The sequence below is a fragment of the Sorex fumeus genome, unplaced genomic scaffold (genome assembly GCF_029834395.1).
Source record: "Sorex fumeus unplaced genomic scaffold, SorFum_2.1 ptg000124l, whole genome shotgun sequence".
Classification (NCBI taxonomy): Eukaryota; Metazoa; Chordata; class Mammalia; order Eulipotyphla; family Soricidae; genus Sorex; species Sorex fumeus.
Window position 1 is genome coordinate 273,626 of NW_026606181.1, and position 19,996 is coordinate 293,621.

Consider the following 19,996-nt stretch of genomic DNA (forward strand, 5'->3'; position numbering starts at 1 on the left):
ACCAGAAGAGGTCGCTAGAAGACTGCGTTCTCATGCGTCCTATGTTGAGAGTGAAATTAGTTACAACTTGCATTCTTACATCCTCCCAAGCCCTGGGTAACCAGTAAACCACTTCCTATCTTGTCGATTTTCTAACCATAGTGTGAAAATGGGGGCATACAGATGGCCTTCTATGACAAGATTCTTTCATATGTATTTGCTTTCAAGACTCATTCTTTTTTTTTTTCTTAAATTTTTACTAGTGAAACACCATGGGGTACAGGTGTAGACTTACAAATTTTTGTGCTTGGGTTTCAGTTATACAATGATCGAATACCCATCCCTCCACCAGTGCCCATTCGGTCTACAGTCTGCTCTCATCATGCATCTCCCATCCTGGGCAGATCTTCCCAACATCCTTTATTTGGTGCTCCCTTCTCTATCTGAGCTTCCTTTTCCCCTAGCGTGTGCGGCTGTCCTCAAAGTCAAGGCTCATTCTTAAGGCACGTATTAGTACCTCGTTGAACTTATTGTCTAACAACAAATGTTCCATCCCATGGATCTCTGCTTTTTTCAATTTATCAGCTTTTCCATTTTTTTTTCTATCATAAGCAAGCCTACAAGTCTTTGTGTAGACATATTTTTTTCACCTTTCTAATGAGGTAAGTTTTGGGTCATGAATTTTTCCCCTGCCTCCCAAGCCGTGCTCAGGAGACCAGGACCCTTCCTGATAATTCTTGACGAGCCAAGCTGGAGGTTCAGTCCGAGGTTCAGATTCTGCTCAGGCACTCTGGTGCCTAAGAATTACCCAGGCCACTCCAGCAACCTTTGGGGGACCACCAGGGCTGCGGCCCACTGTGTGTAGGAAAACACTGTCATACTGCATATCGGGGTGGAAGGCAGTTTGGGCTTTAACCCCTGTACTGTTTCTCAGACCCCTGCTTATTTATTTCAGTTTTGGGGGGGCCACACCCAGTGGCAGCTTAAGGGACCATATGTGAGGCTGGGGAATCCACCGGGTTGGCTGTGTGCAAGGCAAACACCCTGCCTGCTGTCCTATCTCCCTGGCTGCTGAGCCCTACTTAATTTGTTTTTATTTATTTATTTTTTATAATTTTTATTAGTGAAACACCATGCGATACAGTTGTAGACTTACAAGTTCTTGTGCTTGGGTTTCAGTTATACAGTGATCGAGTACCCATCCCTCCACCAGTGCCCATTCTCCACCACCACTGATCCCAGTAACCCTCCATCCCCCATCCCCCCCTCATCCCACCCTGCCTCTGTGGCAGGGCATTCCCTTTTGTTCTATCTCTCCTTTTGGGTGCTGTGGTCTGCAGAAGAGACATTGGGCGGAAATCATGTTCGGTCTATAGACTACTTTCAGCATGCATCTCCCATCCTGGGAGGATCTTCCCAACACCCTTTACTTGGTGCTCCCTTCTCTATCTGAGCTGCCTTTGCCCCTAGCATGTGCGGCTGGCCTCAAAGCCATGGAGTCATCCTCCTGGTACTTATCTCGGCTATTCTTGGGTGTTAGTCTCCTATTTTGTTACTTTATCTTCCAGATGAATGCAATCTTTCTATGTCTGTCCCTCTCTTTCTGACTCATTTCGCTTAGCATGATGCTTTCCATGTAGTACCACTTGTATGCAAATTTCATGACTTCATCCTTTCAGCTGCGTAGTACTCCATTCTGTAGATGTACCAAAGTTTTGAAATGACATCTGCACTTCTATGTTCATTGCTGCACTGTTCACAATAGCCAAAATCTGGAGAAAAAAAAACAAACCCGAATGCCCGAAAACAGATGACTGGTTAAAGAAACCTACTTAATTTTTATACGAACTGCCTCCCAGACTTCCCCAGTACACTGTCACTTGACTTTCCATCAGCAGGCGACGTGGATTCTCCTCGGCATTGCCGGCCTTTACCCATAAAATCGCCTGCTTACCGCCAGGGCACCTCCTCCAGGAACAGGTGCTGCCCCTGCTGCTCTCCAGATTGTGCCAGGTGGGCCCAGGGAGGTACCTTCAAAGGGGCATCCAGCCAGTGGAGCTGCTCCATCTGAACGTGAAGGGGCGGAGTTGGAGCATTCTCCCAGGGTGTAGACACTGCCCGTCGCTGTGGGGCCTTGACCTGTTGGCTCCCATCTCTGTTCTCTGGAATGGGAACGGGAGTAAAGTTGCTGGCTTTAGAGAACAAGAGCCGTCTTATTAGACTAGTTTACAGTCTTATAAAATTGCTCTCTCAGGGACGGAAGATGCAGATCAAATGGTGGAGGAACACGCACTTAGCACGCGTGAGGTCTCTCCTTGGCAACCGTTGGCTTCCCAAGGCGCCACTGGAGGTGACCCTAACAACAGTGGGGGAAAAAAGGCCGTCCCGGTGGGTTTAAAATCAGATCTGGTTGTGGTTCTTTTGTTTTTGGTTTTGGGCCACACCAAGTGGTTACTCCTGGCTCTTCACTCTCTGTCCCGGTTTTTTGTTTTGTTTTCTTTTGTTTTTTAACTTAATGGACATTCTATTCCCCATTTCTTAACCCAGTTTGTAGGAGGTATTTCCAAATATGTGCTACTTTTGCAGTAGTCACAGTACTATATAATTTTATATAGAATCATATTTCACTCTACTGAGCACAGTTGTAAGCAGGCTTTATATTAAATCCTTATAAAACCCATGACTGAACACAAATTATTATTTTAGTTTATTCTTTGGGTAGGAGACCATTTGTACAATTTGGTGAACAGTAAACAGTGCATTTATCATTTAAGGCCTTCTAAAGAAAAGCAAATCTCTAGGGAATATCCTCTGTATGTCACTCATCAGATTAAAATGAGTTGGAAAGTATTGGAAAGACCATAAAATTTACAACCAGAGGTACAAAGTTGAATTTAAGTGGCAGGACTCTCTTTTAGGTGAGTTTGTTCAGGGCATTGTAATTTTAATGACATACCAGTCTATACATAAATTGTGAAAATACGTCTTGATGGAATTAATGATTGAACAGAAAAGTGCGTTTTAAACTTGACGTGCTTGATGTGCTCTTTAGATGTGTAAACTTCCTGTGCCGCCTTTCTTTTCTCATGAGCAGCATAGACCATTCTGATTCTATAATGTTAAGGAAATTTTGGAATTATTATGTAACTTTCAGGCCTGGAGCGATAGCACAATGGGTAGGGTGTTTGCCTTGCTCGCAGCCAATCCGGGTTCGATTCCTCCGCCCCTCTCGGAGAGCCTGGCAAGCTACCTAGAGTATCCCGCCCACATGGCAGAGCCTGGAAAGCTCCCTGTGGCGTATTTGGTATGCCAAACACAGTAACAGCAAGCCTCACAATGGAGACGTTACTGGTGCCCGCTGGAGCAAATCGATGAACAATGGGAGGACAGTGCTATGTAACTTTTAAGGCTGTTACCGTATAGACTATTATGATGTTCGATTATGCATTTACCTATGTATAAAATTGCATATAAACACCTAAGTAAAAATTTATTTATGATTTTGGCATAGAGGAGGATAGAATTTGGAAACCTCGATGCCAAAAAAAAAATGTCCTTTGACCATATCAAAGTTTGAAAGTTTTATCAAATAAAAATCAGTAGATGCTTAAAGGTAAGGTAAGGTAAAGGCCCTCCCATTGATCGTCAATTTGCCTGAGTGGGCCCAGTAACGTCTCCATTGGAGATTTTGTTGTTACTGTGTCTGGCATATCGAATACTCTCGGTAGCTTGCCGGGCTCTCCGAGAGGGGAGGAGGAATCGAACTCGGGTCGGCCATGTTGGCTGTGTGCAAGGCAGACGCCCTACCCCTGTGCTATCGCTCCAAGAGTCTGTAGGACAACCATATATGACAAAACAATGGCAATCTACTACGTATGTTTATTTCGCAATTTCTATACATGAGCATGGGTGAAGAAAACATTTGTATGCTAGAAATAAAATAGGTAAATAAAGTGTTTGAGAAAGTTGGTGATGTTGCGTGTAGATACTAGATACAAGCCAATTGGGAAATACAGAGAAAACAAATGTGTTACCAGAAAAATGACCACAGTTTAACAAAGGAATAAGTTGTGGGGAGCCAAGGACTTACTCTTGGATGGCTGGGGGGGGGGGCATATGGGATGCCGGGGATCGAACCTGGGTCGACTCTGTGCAAGGCAAGTGTCCTACTCACTGTACTGTTTCAGGGGTTGCTCCTGGCTCTGCACTCAGGAATCACTCCTGGCAGTGCTGGGGGGGGGAGGGGGACCGTGTGCGACACCAGGGATCGAACCCGGGTCAGCTGCTGCAAGGCAGCTGTACTATTGCTCTGGCCCTCCGCGGTGTGTTTTTGAGAGAAAGAAGAACTCACATTTAGGTCTTCTTTGATGATAAAAGTTCACTCCGGGTTTTAAGGTTAAAACATGACACAGAAGTCTGAGGCAGTTGTTGTCTCACCACAGGATGTGGTTTCAGATGAGGATCTGGAGAGAGGGCAGAAAGTGCTGGAATGCATGCGTTGCCTACGGGCGGGGGGCGCGGGTTTGATCACCAAGCCCTGCCAGGTCTGCTGAGCACTTCTGGGCAGCTCCCCGAGCTTTACTAAATGGCTTTGGCCCCCGAACCAGGATATCCCAAATAAATGGAAAACTGAAAGTTAAGTTGGAGCAATTGAATATTGATTTTCAGCTGTCAGTAATACAGATTTGCCTTATGTTTTAGGAAGCTGCAAATGACGGACATAAAAACAACCTGCTTCCTCAGATTGTTCAGTGTTTTGCGTGCCCAACTTGCTTTCTTCTTTTTAGCAGCAATGATGAGTGCTTGAAGCATATGTCTGGAAAGAATCATTTTCATCAGAGTTTTCAGCTGGGTGGTATGTTGACTCTTTTTCTGCTGAAAATTATTAAGTTGCTTGAACCGTTGTTGGTTTTTCACACTTTAATTCTTGACGTTACTTGACGTTACACTTTGAGAGCCACAGAAGCTTTTCTATCTCAGTTTATATTTTCAAAAATAAAGATTCTCTTGGGGCTGGAGCGATAGCACAGCGGGTAGGGCGTTTGCCTTGTACGCAGCCAACATGGCCAGCCCGAGTTCGATTCCCAGCATCCCATATGGTCCCCCGAGCACCGCCAGGAGCAATTCCTGAGTGCATGAGCCAGGAGTAACCCCTGAGCATCACCGGGTGTGACCCAAAAAGGAAAAAATAAATAAATAAAGATTCTCAGTCCTTATCAGTACATGACTTACGGTCTATTTTTCCAGATAATAAACTCATAAAGTTTCTTTTATGAGAAACTTGGAAAGAAAACATATTTAGGTTATTGTTTTTCTATATCCAGGATGTCTGGAAATTTGGGTGTCTTTTTTTGCTATAAAGCTCAACTTTAATTTTTTTTTTGGATAGTCGAAGTACAGCGACAGTAATAGAAGTGTACTATAATAGTACAGTTACAATAATAATAATTTATGTTTTGGGTGTACAAAGTTGCTGTGCTCCCACCACCCAAAGCGCCAAAGTTAAGACTCAATTTTTATTTTGTAAGTTTAACATCCTTTGCACTAGAAAATAGAAAATTATTCCCCTCAGCTTTTTGCCACACAAATTTGCTATCTTGATTTACTCCTGCTGATACTGAGAAAGTCAAAGGGGAGAAAGATTGGGCCACTCTAGTCAAATGGCTCTGCAGGTTATGGTCTATTTTTTCTTTCAGATAACAGGGGCATGGCACATCCAGTATCATTTCCATCTTTTGCCAAAAAGCTTTTGATCTCCCTGTGCAAAGACGTCTCATTCCAAGTGAAGTGTGTTGCCTGCCACCAGACGTTGTGTTCCCACATGGAGCTCACGGCCCATTTCAGGTTTGTATAGGTCTGGCCTTGGCTTGAAGGGAATCTCTCCTGGTCGGTTCTTTACCAGGGAGAGGGGAGTTTAATGCCTATTTTGTGCCTTGATAGTCTCTTTCCTTTTAAAATGAGAATGTGCGTTTGCCTGGAAACTAACCAAAGTTAGCATAGTGAAAGAGGTTAGAGGTTAGAAGAAGTTGATATATTGCTCTGATTGTGAATGCAAAATTAGTTCCTAAGCTCTGTGTTTGTTTTCCTGAGGAGTTAAAATTAAACTTTGATTTTAAGTCATCCAGAATGAAAGGTATCATACATAATGAAAGATTAAATTTTAATGGAAGTCAAATCTCCGGATTATCAAGAGGTTCCAGTTTAACATGTTAAAATCTTTATAGTAGAAATTATCCGTCTCTATACAAAAGGAAAGTAATATGATAGTGATGTACCTTTCATCATCACCTTTGGTAGTGAACAACACAGGGCACTCATTCTAGTTCTGATAATTCCCTCTCCAAAAATTCTGCTTTGAAGCAAATCCTAGGTATTACATCATTTATTCATAAATACTCCTCTATCTGTAAATAATAAACTCTTTAAAAAAAATTTCTGTATATTAAAAAAGTAATGCTCTTTTAATATCCACTAGAAATTAGAAATTTGCTTATCTTGTGAAATTTTGTTATATTTATGTTTCATAAATCTTGATTTCCAGAAAGCCTGGGCTTTACACTTAGAGGATACACTTAGGTGATCTCTCTTAGTTCTCTTTTCACCTGTTACTTCTTAAGAATGCCTTAAGGAGCTGGATCCATAGTACAGCAGGTAGGACATTTGCCTTGCACGCAGCCAACCCAGGTTCAATCCCCAGCACCCTGGATGGTCCCCTAAGCCTGCCAGGAGTGATCCCTGAGCACCATGGGGTGTGGAACACCCCCCTCACCTCTGCCAAAAAATTGAACGTGTTAAAAAAAAAGTTGCTGTAAATAAAAAATGCATTAAGTGAAAAACTTGTACCTTCTAAATGGAGCAACTGCGTTTATTCAAATAGAACGCTTGTTTCCTGCAACCTTCAAATAAAATGGATTCCCCAGACGGATAAAAACAGGACGGTCAAGCTCAGTGTGTATGCGTTCCCTCTCTGACCACTGTCACGATGACCTCTGTTCCCTCCATGTGGCAGTGCACTCTGGGACTTCATTTTATCTGTATAAGTGACTAGTATTCCGTTATGTTAGATACACCAGAGTTCCTTTCTCCACTCAGCTGCTCTTGAGCACTTGTGCTGGTTCCAAGATCTTGACTATCGTGCCGAGCGTAGCAGTGAACGTAGGAATGCAAACATTGGTTTTGGGCTCTTGGGGTAGATTATTTTAGCTTTTGAGTGTCTGCTGGTGTATTTTCATCTGTAGCATCTGTGAAACATCGGTTCAGTTTCACTTTTAAAAATTGGATTCGTGGGGCTGGCGCGATAGCACAGCGGGTAGGGCGTTTGCCCTGCACGCGGCCGACCCGGGTTCGATTCCCAGCATCCCATATGGTCCCCCGAGCACCGCCAGGAGGGACTCCTGAGTGCAGAGCCAGCAGTGACCCCTGTGCATTGCCGAGTGTGACCCAAAAAGCAAAAAAAAAAAAAAATTTGTATTCGTGGGTGCCTGTACAGCAGGTAGGGCGTTTGCCTTGCATGCTGCCAGTCTGGGCTCGATCCCTGGCATCCCAGATGATCTTTGCACCGGGGGTAATTACTGAGTGCAGAGCCTGAGCATGCCCGGGTGTGTCCCAAAAATTAAAAAACAACAAAAAAAAAAAAACCAAAAAACCCAAAAATAAAATTGGACTTGTGTGCCTTTTTATTTTATTTTATTATTATTATTATTTTTTCTTCATGTTTGGAACCATCCCCAGCAGTGTTCAGGGCTTATTTTTCACTCTGCGCTCAGGGATCACTCCTGGCAGAGGTCGGCAGATCTGCTGCAGAGCCAGGGATTGTTGAACCAGTAACTGGCCACGGGGAAGGCAAAAACACTTGGACTCCTGTGCTCTGTCTCGGGCCCTGTTTTCCATTTTGAATAGTCGGGTACAGTCCTTCATGTTTGCTCGGTGCAGATCCTTTGTCAGATGCATGTCAGATTCTGGATGGATTTTCTCCCTGTCTAGACTATGTATATTCATATTCTTATGCATTTTGACGAACAGAAGCTTTTTTTGTTCGGTGAGGGTCGCTTACTGGACAGTGCTCAGGGATTACTCTTGACTCAGTGCTCAGGAGTTAGCTCCTGGTGGTGCTGGGCGGACCCTCCGTGGTGCTGGAGATTGAGCGGGGCTTGCCGTTTGCAAGACAGTCGCCTCCATCTCTTCAGGACTCAGCAGAAGCGTTAAGTCTTATTTCTCATGAGGCATACTTTTATTTTCTCCTTTCGTGGTAATGTTTTCTCTGCCCTATTTGAAAAATTATTACTTATTCTTGCTTCAGGGATATATATTTTTATTTCATTTTCTTAAAATTTGTTTTTAAAAAACTGTTCCTGGGGCTAGAGCGAGTGTACACCTGGGAGTGTAGGGTGTTTGCCTCACATGTGGCTGACCCGGGTTCGATCCCCAGCCCCTGAGCCTGCCAGGACTGAGCCCTGAGCATCGCCAGGTATGGGCCAAGACAAAGAAATGAAAAGTGTTCATGTTTATAATCTACTTGAAACGTTTTTTTAAAAATCTTTAAAAAAAGCAGATTTCGATTTCATTGGTGAATGCTGTGTGTGTGTGTGTGTGTGTGTGTGTGTGTTTATGTGTGTGTGTGTATTTTTCAGTCTGTTGATTTATGCTAGTCAGACTTTGGAATCAAGTTGCTTATCGTTTCCCCCTGGCCTTTCTTTTATTCTCACTGATGTGCTATCCAGGGTTGTGGGCTTGGTTGCATTCCTTGGGGCGTTGCACACTTGTTTGCAGTGCTCTGGAGACCTCACACTTGCTGTGGTTACCTGGGATCGAGACAGGGGTGCAGCCAGGGTCACAGTTGGCATTGTGGGACTGTGCCGGGGAACAGTCCTTGAGCCTTAGGTCTGCACGGCTGGCACGGTACCACGGACCCTCGTCCCTGGCTCTTGCTTTCTCTCCCCTCCGTTCCCCTCCCCTCCCCTCATCCCCTTATTTTTAATATTATTACATTTTCTGTCTGTGCATTGAATGAAGTCCCGTGGTTTTCAGTTACTAATGAATTATCATGCGCTTAGTCCCATCACCGCACTAATCCTCAGTGTACCCCCATCAAGGATTCCAGTGCCCCTCTCTCTTTTTTTAGGGAGAACCTTAGGTTAACTGTGGGCCTCTTCTGTGTAAACATTTAGACCTCCAGGCCTCGATTTAAACCTCTGGTCCTTGATTTTCCTGCATCACAGTTTGATAGGTTTTTCAATTTCCATTCAGTTAAAGAATATTCTTTCTTTTGGGTTGCCGCGATCGCTCATCGGAAGGCCTTACTCCATGCAGGAGGTCCAGGTTTAATGCCCTATACCACATGGCCCCCAAGAGTAGAGCTGGGTAGATTTCAGTACCGTAACCCAAACCAAAAAAACTAAGTATTTGTTCTTATCTTTTTCCTATTGATTTTTTATTTGAACCATATATTAATTAGAAGTCTGTCAACTTATTATCTCATTCTTACTTGGAACCACCTGGCAGGCTACCGAATGTCACCTGCCCACACGGCAGAGTCTGGCAAACTCCCCGTGGCGTACCCAATATGCCAAATACCAGTAACAATGATGGGTCTCATTCTCCTAGCCCTGAAAGAGCCTTGAATATGGCACTTTAAAACCTCAGGGCTAGGGTGAAGGAGACGTTACTGGGGCCTGCTCGAGGCAATCAACGAACAACAGGATGATCGTGATCGTGATCGTATCAACTTATGAAGATTAAAGACTTGGGGCTAGAGCAATAGTACAGTGGGGAGGTAGGGCACTTACTTGCCTGGTGCACAAAGGTGACCCATGGTTCAGTCCCTGACACCCCTGTGGTTCTGCAAACCCATCAGGAGTGACCCCTGAGCACAGAACCAGGAGTAGACCCAGAATACTGCTGGGTGTGGCCCCCCAAAAAACAAAAATTTAAGAATTTGTCAAAATTATGGGCTGGAGCGATAGCACAGCGGGTAGGGCGTTCGCCTTACAAGCGGCCAACATGGCCGACCCGAGTTCGATTCCTCCGCCCCTCTCGGAGAGCCCGGCAAGCTACCGAGAGTATTCGATATGCCAGACACAGGAACAACAAAGTCTCCAATGGAGACGTTACTGGGCCCGCTCGAGCAAATTGATGAACATCAGGCGGACCGTGACTGTGACCATCAAAATTATGGAGTTCTCAATGATTTGTGTCCAACTTAATTCCGCTGTAATTAAAGATCATACTTTTTTGCTCTTAAAATAGATGACTGCCAACAGGTTTATTCTCTTTGGACTTTATAATAGTAAAGGAAAGACAGTTTGAAGCAGTTTTTTTTGGGGGGGGTGTGGGCGAGGGACACACCCAGCAATGCTCAGGGCTTATTTCGGGCTCTACGCTCAGGAGTCACTCTTGGCTCGGTTTGGGGACCATGTGGGGTGCTGGAGATCGAACCCAGGGCTGCCATAGGCAAGGCGAACACCTTACCTGCTGTGCTGTCACTCCGACCCCAGAGCGTAGCTACTTCTGGAATAGTCACTTAATTACTTAATCACTTAACTTCCCGTTAGTCGTCGATTTGCTCGCGCGGGCTCCAGTAACGTCTCAGTGAATGAGACCAGTTGTAGTTACTGGTTTTGGCATATCGAATACACAGCGGATAGCTTGCCAGGCTCTTCCGTGCGGGCGGAATACTCTCGGTAGCTTGCCAGTCTTTCCGAGAGGGATAGAGGCTTTTGGGGCGACCTCTAATCACCCTTGGAATAGTGTGTCATTTTAATCGAACCTGGTTCTTTAGGACAAAAGCTGTTATGTCGAGGGCATATTCCTGACGTCAAGTGAATCAGTTCTTAAAGGATCGAACTGGGTTTTCAAGACTCTTGGAAACCATGGTGTTCTGCCCCGCAGTCTAATTGCCATAGAGTAGTCTCTTCTGTCATTTCAGTTGATCCTGTTTTAAGTTTTCTGAAGGGTTTCTTATTTAAAAAAAATTTTTTTTGATTCTAGTTTTATCCTCTGTGTATGTGTTAGACTCAGATAAAACGTAGGTAGTAGTAGTTTGAGGTGCTGAGTATTGTGACGCCTGTATCTTTAAAAATGTCCTAAGTGCTTCTGCACGCATTGTTTATTTGATACTTCCTACACATGAGAGCCCACATTTGGAAAATTCTTACGGAGTTTTATTTTTTTTTCCCTTCCTCCCGAATTTAGAGTTCGTTGTCGAAATGCTGGTCCTGTAGCTATTGCTGAGAAGAGCATCGTCCAGGTCGTGGAGAAATTTATCTTTAGAGGTTATTGTCCAGATTGCAACCAAGTCTTTGTGGACGAAACCAGCACCCAGAGTCACAAGCAGAATTCAGGACACAGCATCCGCGTTATTAACTCGGTGGAAGAATCCATCTTACTTTACTGCCACAGCCACGAAGGGAATAACTCTCCTTCAGGCTTGCACCCGTCGCTCGGGCGATCGAAATTTTCATCACTTAAAAGAGCGATGCCTGTTCAGGATTTTAACGCGCAGGACGGTAGCGGCATTCCGAGGAAGAAGATGAATCTGGACGACAAGAGCCAGGTCGGTCCGCTTTGTGCCCAGAAGGAGAAATCAGTCGTTCAGACTTGGTTCTGTGAGTGTAACCAACGATTCCCCAGTGAAGAGGCAGTCGAAAAGCATGTTTTCTCGGCAAACACAATGTGCTACAAATGTGTGGTCTGCGGGAAGGTGTGCGAAGATTCCGGGGTCATCCGTTTGCACATGAGCCGGTTTCACGGAGGGGCGCACTTGAACAACTTTCATTTTTGGTGTCGGACGTGCAAAAGGGAGTTAATGAGGAAGGACACGATCATGGCTCACGTGACAGAATTTCACAGCGGACACAGATATTTTTATGAGACAGACGAGGTCGAGAGTGAAACGGTGCCCTCCTCCTCTGCGCCGTGGGCGAGCCACACGACCGATGACAATTCCATTTCCGTCATCACCATCGCCGATCAGTCCCCCGGGAACAGCCCTCCCAGAGGTAGGTGGCAGTGCCGCATCTGTGAGGACATGTTCGAGTCCCAGGAGAGTGTGAGACAGCACTGCGCGTCCTTGGCGAGTCACCAGTTCCACCGGTACAGCTGCGCCCACTGCAGGAAGACTTTCCACAAGAGAGAGACCCTGTGTCGGCATTGCCAGGACGAGCACGATAACGACATAAAGATCAAGTCTTTCTGTGGCCTCTGCGACCTCCTCTTTAACGTGGAAGACGCCTTCCTGAGCCACTATCAGAAGTGCCACAGTGCCGACTACGTCTTCGTGCCCGAAAAAATGGAGACGTCCATCAAGACGGAGAGTGATTTTTCGGTCGTGGAGAGCAGCCAGCGGTTAAGCTGCGGGTGCCACGAGACCTACGTCTGCAAAGGGAACCGCAGGGAAGATCACGGTCGGTGCCTGCAGACCCTGCTGGAAACGGGGAAGCTGTGGTTTCGCTGCAGCGCCTGCCCGGCCACGGCCCAGAGCGTCGTCGACATGAACACGCACGTCCACCAGGCGCACGCGGGAGGCGCACGCGAGGCGGAGGAGCAGAGGTACGTCCTCAAGTGCGGCACCTGCACGAAGTCGTTCCACGATCCCGACAGCGCCCAGCAGCACTTCCACAAGAAGCACTGCTTCCTCCAGGAGCCCGGCCTGCCTCCTTTCGGGGCTGAGAAAACCAGCCCGTACAAGTTTGCTGCCGGGGGCTCGCGCCCAGAGAGAAAGCCAAAACCCACGGCGAACCACCCGAAGCATGCGGACGCGGAGCAGGGGACCGAGAATGACTCCAGCGCTCAGAATATAGGTATGGCACTGCGACTCTAAGGTCTTTGCAGTTTCTGGCACCGCGACTCTAAGATCTTTGCAGTTTCTGGCACTGCGACTCTAATGTCTTTGCAGTTTCTGGCACTGCGACTCTAAGGTCTTTGCAGTTTCTGGCACTGCGACTCTAAGGTCTTTGCAGTTTCTGGCACTGCGACTCTAAGGTCTTTGCAGTTTCTGGCACTGCGACTCTAAGGTCTTTGCAGTTTCTGGCACTGCATCTCTAATATCTTTGCAGATTTCTTACGCTGACTTGGAAAGTTTGTGTACTGTGGCCGTGGAAGCCCTCATTTTTGGGAAAGCTGACGGTTCGGTTTTCAAGCACAAAATGTAGCCGTGTGGTACCATAGTTATCATCACAGTCTGTCTGTACATCTTAGTGATTTCTGGTTTTATTTATTTTTTTATCCAGCCACTCTTTAAGTTTTAGGTTCAGAGTATATGTTGCCATAAATAGTCCCTATTTCAGAGAACTTTTTTTTTTTTTACAGAAAACAGATTTTGAGAGATGAGGAAATAGATGACCCTTTCTAAAAGTTAGATTCAAAAATCATCCTGGACATCCCAAGTTTTAACTTTTTTGATTTAGCTTTATATTCATGAATAAGATAAATCAGTTGAATTCTTTTTTTTTTTTTTTTTTAAGGTTTCCGGGCTGGAGCGATAGCACAGCGGGTAGGGCGTTTGCCTTGCACGCATCCAGCATGGCTAACCCGGGTTCAATACCCAGCATCCCATAGGGTCCCCTGAGCACCGCCAGGAGTAATTCCTGAGTGCATGAGCCAGGAGTAACCCCTGAGCATCGCCGGGTGTGACCCAAAAAGCAAAAAAAAAGTTTCCTCTCCTCCTCTCTTTGTCACTGAGGTTGTGATCAGCGATGTTGTTGGATGGGTGGGGACCACACAGACACCAGGCTTTGGGGCCCGCCCAGTTTTCTCCGTAGTGCTTACCCAGGGTCACCCGTCTAGTTGTGACGCTCAGTGAAGGTGGTGGTGCTTTTAGTTTGGGTGCTGGCGCAGTGCTCACCGGGCCTTGCACCCAGAGTCGAGGTACAAGAGTCACAGTGGAGCCCACTCGGGGTCATCTTAGTCCTTCGACAAGTAAATGCTTGCCTGCCTGTGGTCCCACTTCTTTTTAAGTGGTGCTTCTCACCAGGGCTCACACTCTGTGTTGTGTTGTGTTACACCGGGCTGTGGCTGGTGCAGCGGGAAACCCCTTGCCCGGGATCCCAGATGGCGGAATGGCCAGGCTCACAAACGGTGCAGCTCCTGGGCCGTCACCCTTGCTGCACCAGGGATGACGCCGGTCTGCAGGGCCCCAAGTAAACTCTTTCAGTTTGTATTTTGGCCTTATTTTATTTTTTATTTTTACTTGTTTCTTTTTTGTGTGGTTTTTTTTTTTTTGGCCTTATTTTATAAAAAAGAAAAATCTGAATGGTCACTCAGAATTTGTGTATTTTTTAGGTGCTCAAGGGGGGCTCAGATCCATCCCTATGGACATTTTTCCAACTGAATATCTGTAGGTCATCTAGCTTAGTGCAAGGGCCCCGGGATATGCCCGGGGATCAACAGGAATTCTACTAGGGGGGTCTCGTGCCACGGTGGAACTCAGAGCCCTATGCCTGCAGACCATGCGAGCCTGCTGCCCCCCCCCCCCCCCGCTCTCTCACTGGCCCCAGAGTTTGTTTATTTTTGTTAAAATTTTCTTGGAGTCAAGAGTTTCATCTAAAGTAACAATTAGAAGTAGCTACTGGTGGTAAGAAGAAACCATGGGAGTTGGGACTGAGATATGGGTCACCTTTTCTTGAGTTTAGGGAGTGTATTTTTATTTTATTTAGAAGAGGAATTTTGTACTTTTTAAGGCTTTTTTTTTTTTTTTTTTTGCTTTTTGGGTCACACCCTGCAATGCACAGGGATTACTCCTGACTCTGCGCTCAGGAATTACCCCTGGCGGTGCTCAGGGGACCATGTGGGATGCTGGGAATCGAACCCGGGTCAGCCGCATGCAAGGCAAACACCCTACCCGCTGTGCTATTGCTCCAGCCCCCTTTTTAATGAATCTTAACTTGCTAACCTGTGATGTAGAATGGAAACAATGAGACTATGTGAACATTTTGACTACAGGTATTTTAATGAACCGTTGCAATTTTCTATGCTTGCTCCGCAGCAGGGCTTCTTAAACTCTACCCATACGAGACCCCTTTTTGTTAAAAAGTGCAGCATGACTGTGCATTGCCAGAAACCTCGAATTCATTACACGTTTGATTTTGAATTTTTTTTTTTTTGGCCACAACCTAGCAGCGCTCAGGAGACCAGTTGGGGTCCTGGGATTGAACTTGGGTCTGCCACGTGGAAGGCAAGCGCTGTTCTGTCTCCCTGGTTCCTAATTTTTGGACCTCCAACGCTCAGAAACCTTTTACCCTTGCAATGTTTTCGCTACCCCCTCGATCCCCCTCTATTCAGTTAGGGGTACCTGCAATTCAAGGAAGCTTTGTGGCATAGAGCCTGGAGAGCACATGTAGCTCTCATCATCAGAGGTTTAGTGGCGCCACATTTTGTACGAGAAACGATTAAGTGACACACTCACTTGACTCTACGCCAAGCAGGGAGACAGTGGCCACATTGTTTTATGTTCCTCATATGCTTTTGTGCTTTTTTTAAAAAGTGTTTGTGGGACTGGAGCAATAGCCCAGCGGGGAGGGCGTTTGCCTTGCACGCGGCCGACCCGGGTTTGATTCTCAGCATCCCGTAGGGTCCCCCGAGCACCGCCAGGAGTGATTCCTGAGTGCATGAGCCAGGAGCAACCCCTGAGCATTGCCTGGTGTGACCCAAAAAGCGCAAAAAAAAAAAAAAAAAAGTGTTTGTGCTTTATGTTCCTTGTTCTTTGTTCTTCTGTGTTCTTGTTCCTAAATACATATTTTAAGAAAATATACAGGAAAGTGGGTGCTGGTCGATGGGAGAGGATGGCAGTAATCTGAAGGTGCTCTTAGGCGGAATGAAAACTGTTGATATATGCACCACTGAACAGAAAGGCCATACCGAATCTCATTTTCATTCTGAGGCGTTTACCCACAGAGCTAGAGGCTACTAATGAATCAGCCCAGAGTAGGAAAAGAAGGAAATTCTGGTAGAGAGAGAACCTTTTTAAAAGGTACCCTGAGTTTTTTTTTTTTTTTTTGATACAAGATATAGCTTAAATTGGCTGTCTGGTTCCTCTGCTTTTTTTTTTTTTCCAATACGTTGCTTTAAAAAAAAAAATTTCCCCCTGAGACTGGAGAGATTGTATAGTACCTAAGACACTTGCCTTGTTGGCATCCAGCTGGGCTTGAACTTCGGGACCCTCTACAGGAATTCCTGAGCACAGAGCTTGGAGTAAGTTCTGAGCCTGGAATAAGCCCTGAATATCACCGGAGTGTATGTCCCACCATTCCCCGAGCCCCCTTCCCGTGACTTTTTTTTAAGAAAGGGGTGACAGGGCTGGCGAGAGGAGAGTACAGATAGCGTGCTCGTCTTCCACGCGGCCTACCTAGGTTCAGTCCGTGCCATCGGGTTCCTAAGCCCCGTCAGGAATGGTCACTGAGCTTCAGAGTCAGAAATAAGCCCTGAGTTCTGCAGGGTGGGGCCCAGACACCCCTCCACCCTTACCCCAAAAAGTGTAGGTCAAGTGGCTGATGTTGAGGACAGGTACATACTCCAAGTTTTGAATCTGATTTAAACATTTTGTGTTAGGAACACATTTGGATTTCATGGGAATGTTTAGATGGGGCTAATGCATGCAGGAATAATGCTTTTGTAAGAATATTTTTCATTATTAATGAATTGATGTGAATTTTTTCTCTCCTCTCAGATGAAGAAGTTGAGCTCCCAGATTTGGATTACCTGCGAACCATGACTCATATAGTCTTTGTAGATTTTGATAACTGGTCGAACTTCTTTGGTCATCTCCCAGGACATCTTAACCAAGGAACATTTATTTGGGGCTTTCAAGGTAATGAGGGAAGATCAGGATGAGGTTAATAAGGAAAACTTTTGAGATTTACTCTGTTTACTTTTCCCTTAAGAAATGGCTGACTGGGGTCGGAGCGATAGCACAGCGGGTAGGGCGTTTGCCTTGCACACGGCCGACCTGGGTTCAATCCCCGGCGTCCCATATGGTCCCCTGACTACCACCAGGAGTAATTCCTGAGTGCACAGCCAGGAGTAACCCTGAGCATCACTGGGTGTGACCCAAAGAGGGAAAAAAAAAATAAATAAATGGCTGACTTTGAAAGGAGCACTCCTGAACTTTCCTGAGTAGAACATGTAAATAGTATTAATAGTACTAGAGTTCATTTTACTGCGTTCTTTTTGTAAAGTAGTTCACAATATCGGATTATATTTAATATTCGAACAGCAATCCTAGCACCATGACACCTTCCCACCACCATGCTTGGGATGTTTCTATCCCGAACCCCAACCTCTGCCCCAAGGCAGAAGTGAAATAATTCGCGTTTTGTATTGTTTGTTCTGAATAAACCGTTGAGAGTGATCCAAAAAAAGTTTCCTTCGAGGAAGTGTGTGAAGATGGTTGTATTTCACCCAGGGACCACTAAGCCCTTCTATAAGAGATCACTAACATGTTGTTGAAGATAATATGCATATATTCTATATAATATATCACGATCACGACCACCCTGTTGTTCGTCATTGCCTCGAGCAGGTGCCAGTAACGTCTTCTTCGTCCTAGCCCTGAGATTTTTTTTTTTTAAAGTGCCATATTCAAGGCTTTTTCAGGGTTAGGAGAATGAGACCCATCATTGTTACTGGTATTTGGCATATTGGGTATACCACGGGGAGTTTGCCAGACTCTGCCGTGTGGGCATGTTACATTTGGTAGCCTGCCAGTTTGACCGAATTAGGAATGAGATGATAAGATGTCGCGCGGCCGTGGAGCTGAGTGTGATAATCTCTGGATCCTGGCCATTGTTGGGGTTACACGGCAGTTGGTGGGTGTAACTGTCTAGCTACTGGCAGGTCCAGTCCCAAACCGTGCAGGCTTGGAGATCTCAGCCCCGGGTCCCACACACCTGGGTTCCTCTGTCAGTTCTTTTATGCGTGAGGCTCATCCAAGTGTGTGGAGAGTGCTCCCAGCATGGCCTTGGCTGGGCCCCGGTGGTCTTCAGCTGTTGGGCCCTGGTGGAGACAGTCAGGCATAGGGTAGGAGACTCTGCCTTGTTCTCTCCCAGGAGCTGTTTATATATTTATATATATTTTCCTCTAAGATTGGTTGCCTCCTACCTTAAACCCCACCAAATGTGGTGCGCTACTCTTGGAATATTAGTGGTAGGAGGTATGACATGTTGTGCAGCTGCATTTGTAGTCGCGGGGGTCCAGGAAAAGTTCACTCATGGGTGTGCCTTGGCCGTGAGCAGGGCAGTGGTTGAGTTCTGGAGGTTTTCAGCTGCTGGGGGAGGGTCCTCCCTCCCCCCTCCCCCTGAATGAACCGGCCTGGCGCCGGGTCCAGTGACGTGGCCATGGTGTGTATCGTTTTCTGCTCTCTTCTGAGAGAGAAGGGCAGTGAGTCTCTGGGTCCTGGCTGTAGATGGTCTCTTTACATTTCTTTATGGATATGCTAGCTCTTCCTGGTGTCTCCAAAAATCTTTGTGTCTTTAAATGCAGACGGAAACTTTTTCATTTATTTTGGGGGGGGGGGCACACCCAGTGATACAGGACTTTCTCCTGTCTCTTGCTCAGGGATCACTCGTAGCAGACTCAGGGGACCATGTGGGGTGCTGGGGATCAAACCCGGGTTGGCCACACGCAAGGCAAGCGCCCTACCCTCTACTGTTTCTCCACCCCAAGACTGAAAAACTTGTAACACAAGGTGCCACATAATTTGCTTGTCACTGGCACATCCTTAACTGATGACAATACTCTCCTTTTTAAAATCTAAGGAAATAGACTGGGAAATTTACATTTTACAAAGTATACAACTCACTTAAAAAAAAAATTTTTTTTTCTGCTTTTTGGGTCACGCCCGGCAGTGTACAGGGGTTACTCCTGGCGCTGCTTGGGGGACCCTATGGGACGCTGGGAACCGAACCCGGGTCCTCTGCGTGCCAGGCGAACGCCCTGCCCGCTGTGTCTCGCTCTAGCTCTACACTAACTTTTCGGAGGCAGGCTTTTCAGTTTGAGCCTCGTAGCAGTCGTACTAGTGACACTGTCAGATTGCCATCATTGCCCTCACAGTTTCTCTTAACCATTCATAAAATGGCCCCCGTCACCATGCCAGCAGACTCTGCGCCAGGCTGTTTACACCCAGGGCGGCGCCCCAGAGTGGGGTGAGTAAGAGCCCTCCCCACCCCGAGGGACCCAGCCCTGGCAGCCGACCTCCACTACCCAACCGCCGCCATGCTCCAGGCCGCTTTCCACATGCTCGGGCCAAGCCTCACATATGAGTAAACATATTCCTGGACACATCATAAGACGCTCCCTACCCATCTCCCGTCATTGCCTCACCATTTTTGATGGGGTTCAGACAGTAGGCAAGAAATCACAGGTCACACCAGTAGGCTACCGAGAGTATCCTGCCCACGCAGCAGAGCCTGGCAAGCTCCCTGTGTCATATCCAATACGCCAGAATTACAGAAACAATAACGGGCCTCATCCCCCTGACCCTGAAAGAGCCCCCAATACAGCAGCGTTGGGAAAGACGAGTCAGGAGAGGCTGCTAAAAGCTCAGGGCTGGGACGAATGGAGGCGTTACTGGCGCCTGCTCAAGTGAATCGATGAACAATGGGATGACAGTGAGTCATAAATGAGCAGTTTCGTGTGAACCACTGACTGCAGCTGGAGGAAGTGCCTCTGATAGACTTCATGTTTGAGGAAAAGCTGGTGATTGTGATTTAAGATAGACTTTCGTCGGGCAGGGGAGATGGTGCAGAGAACGTTTGCCTTGAATGCAGCTGTCCCGAGTTTGATCCACTGCACCGCATTTGGTCCCCTGAGCATGACCAGGAGTGTGATCTCTGAGCGCAGCCGAATGTGGCCCCAAAACAAAAAACAGCTCTGTGTGTGTGTGTGTGTGTGTGTGTGTGTGTGTGTGCGTGCACGTGTGTGTGTGCATGAGTGTGCTTGAGTGTATTTGAATATACATGGGTCTTGTTAAGTTTGCTAATACGATCTTTTAGTAGGCCTAGCTTTGTTGATTTCCTATCATTTTAAT

General features: G+C 46.4%; 1 protein-coding gene across 1 annotated transcript in view; it reads left to right on the forward strand.

Annotated features, from left to right (window-relative positions):
* Positions 1-19,996, forward strand: part of ZNF451 (zinc finger protein 451) — an 83,800-nt gene that overhangs the window by 40,802 nt on the left and 23,002 nt on the right. Inside the window, exons 8-11 of the mRNA XM_056137380.1 lie at positions 4,681-4,834; positions 5,676-5,823; positions 11,170-12,776; positions 16,640-16,780. Of these exons, the coding sequence (XP_055993355.1) occupies positions 4,681-4,834; positions 5,676-5,823; positions 11,170-12,776; positions 16,640-16,780 (2,050 nt within the window). The remainder of the gene's footprint in view (positions 1-4,680; positions 4,835-5,675; positions 5,824-11,169; positions 12,777-16,639; positions 16,781-19,996) is intronic.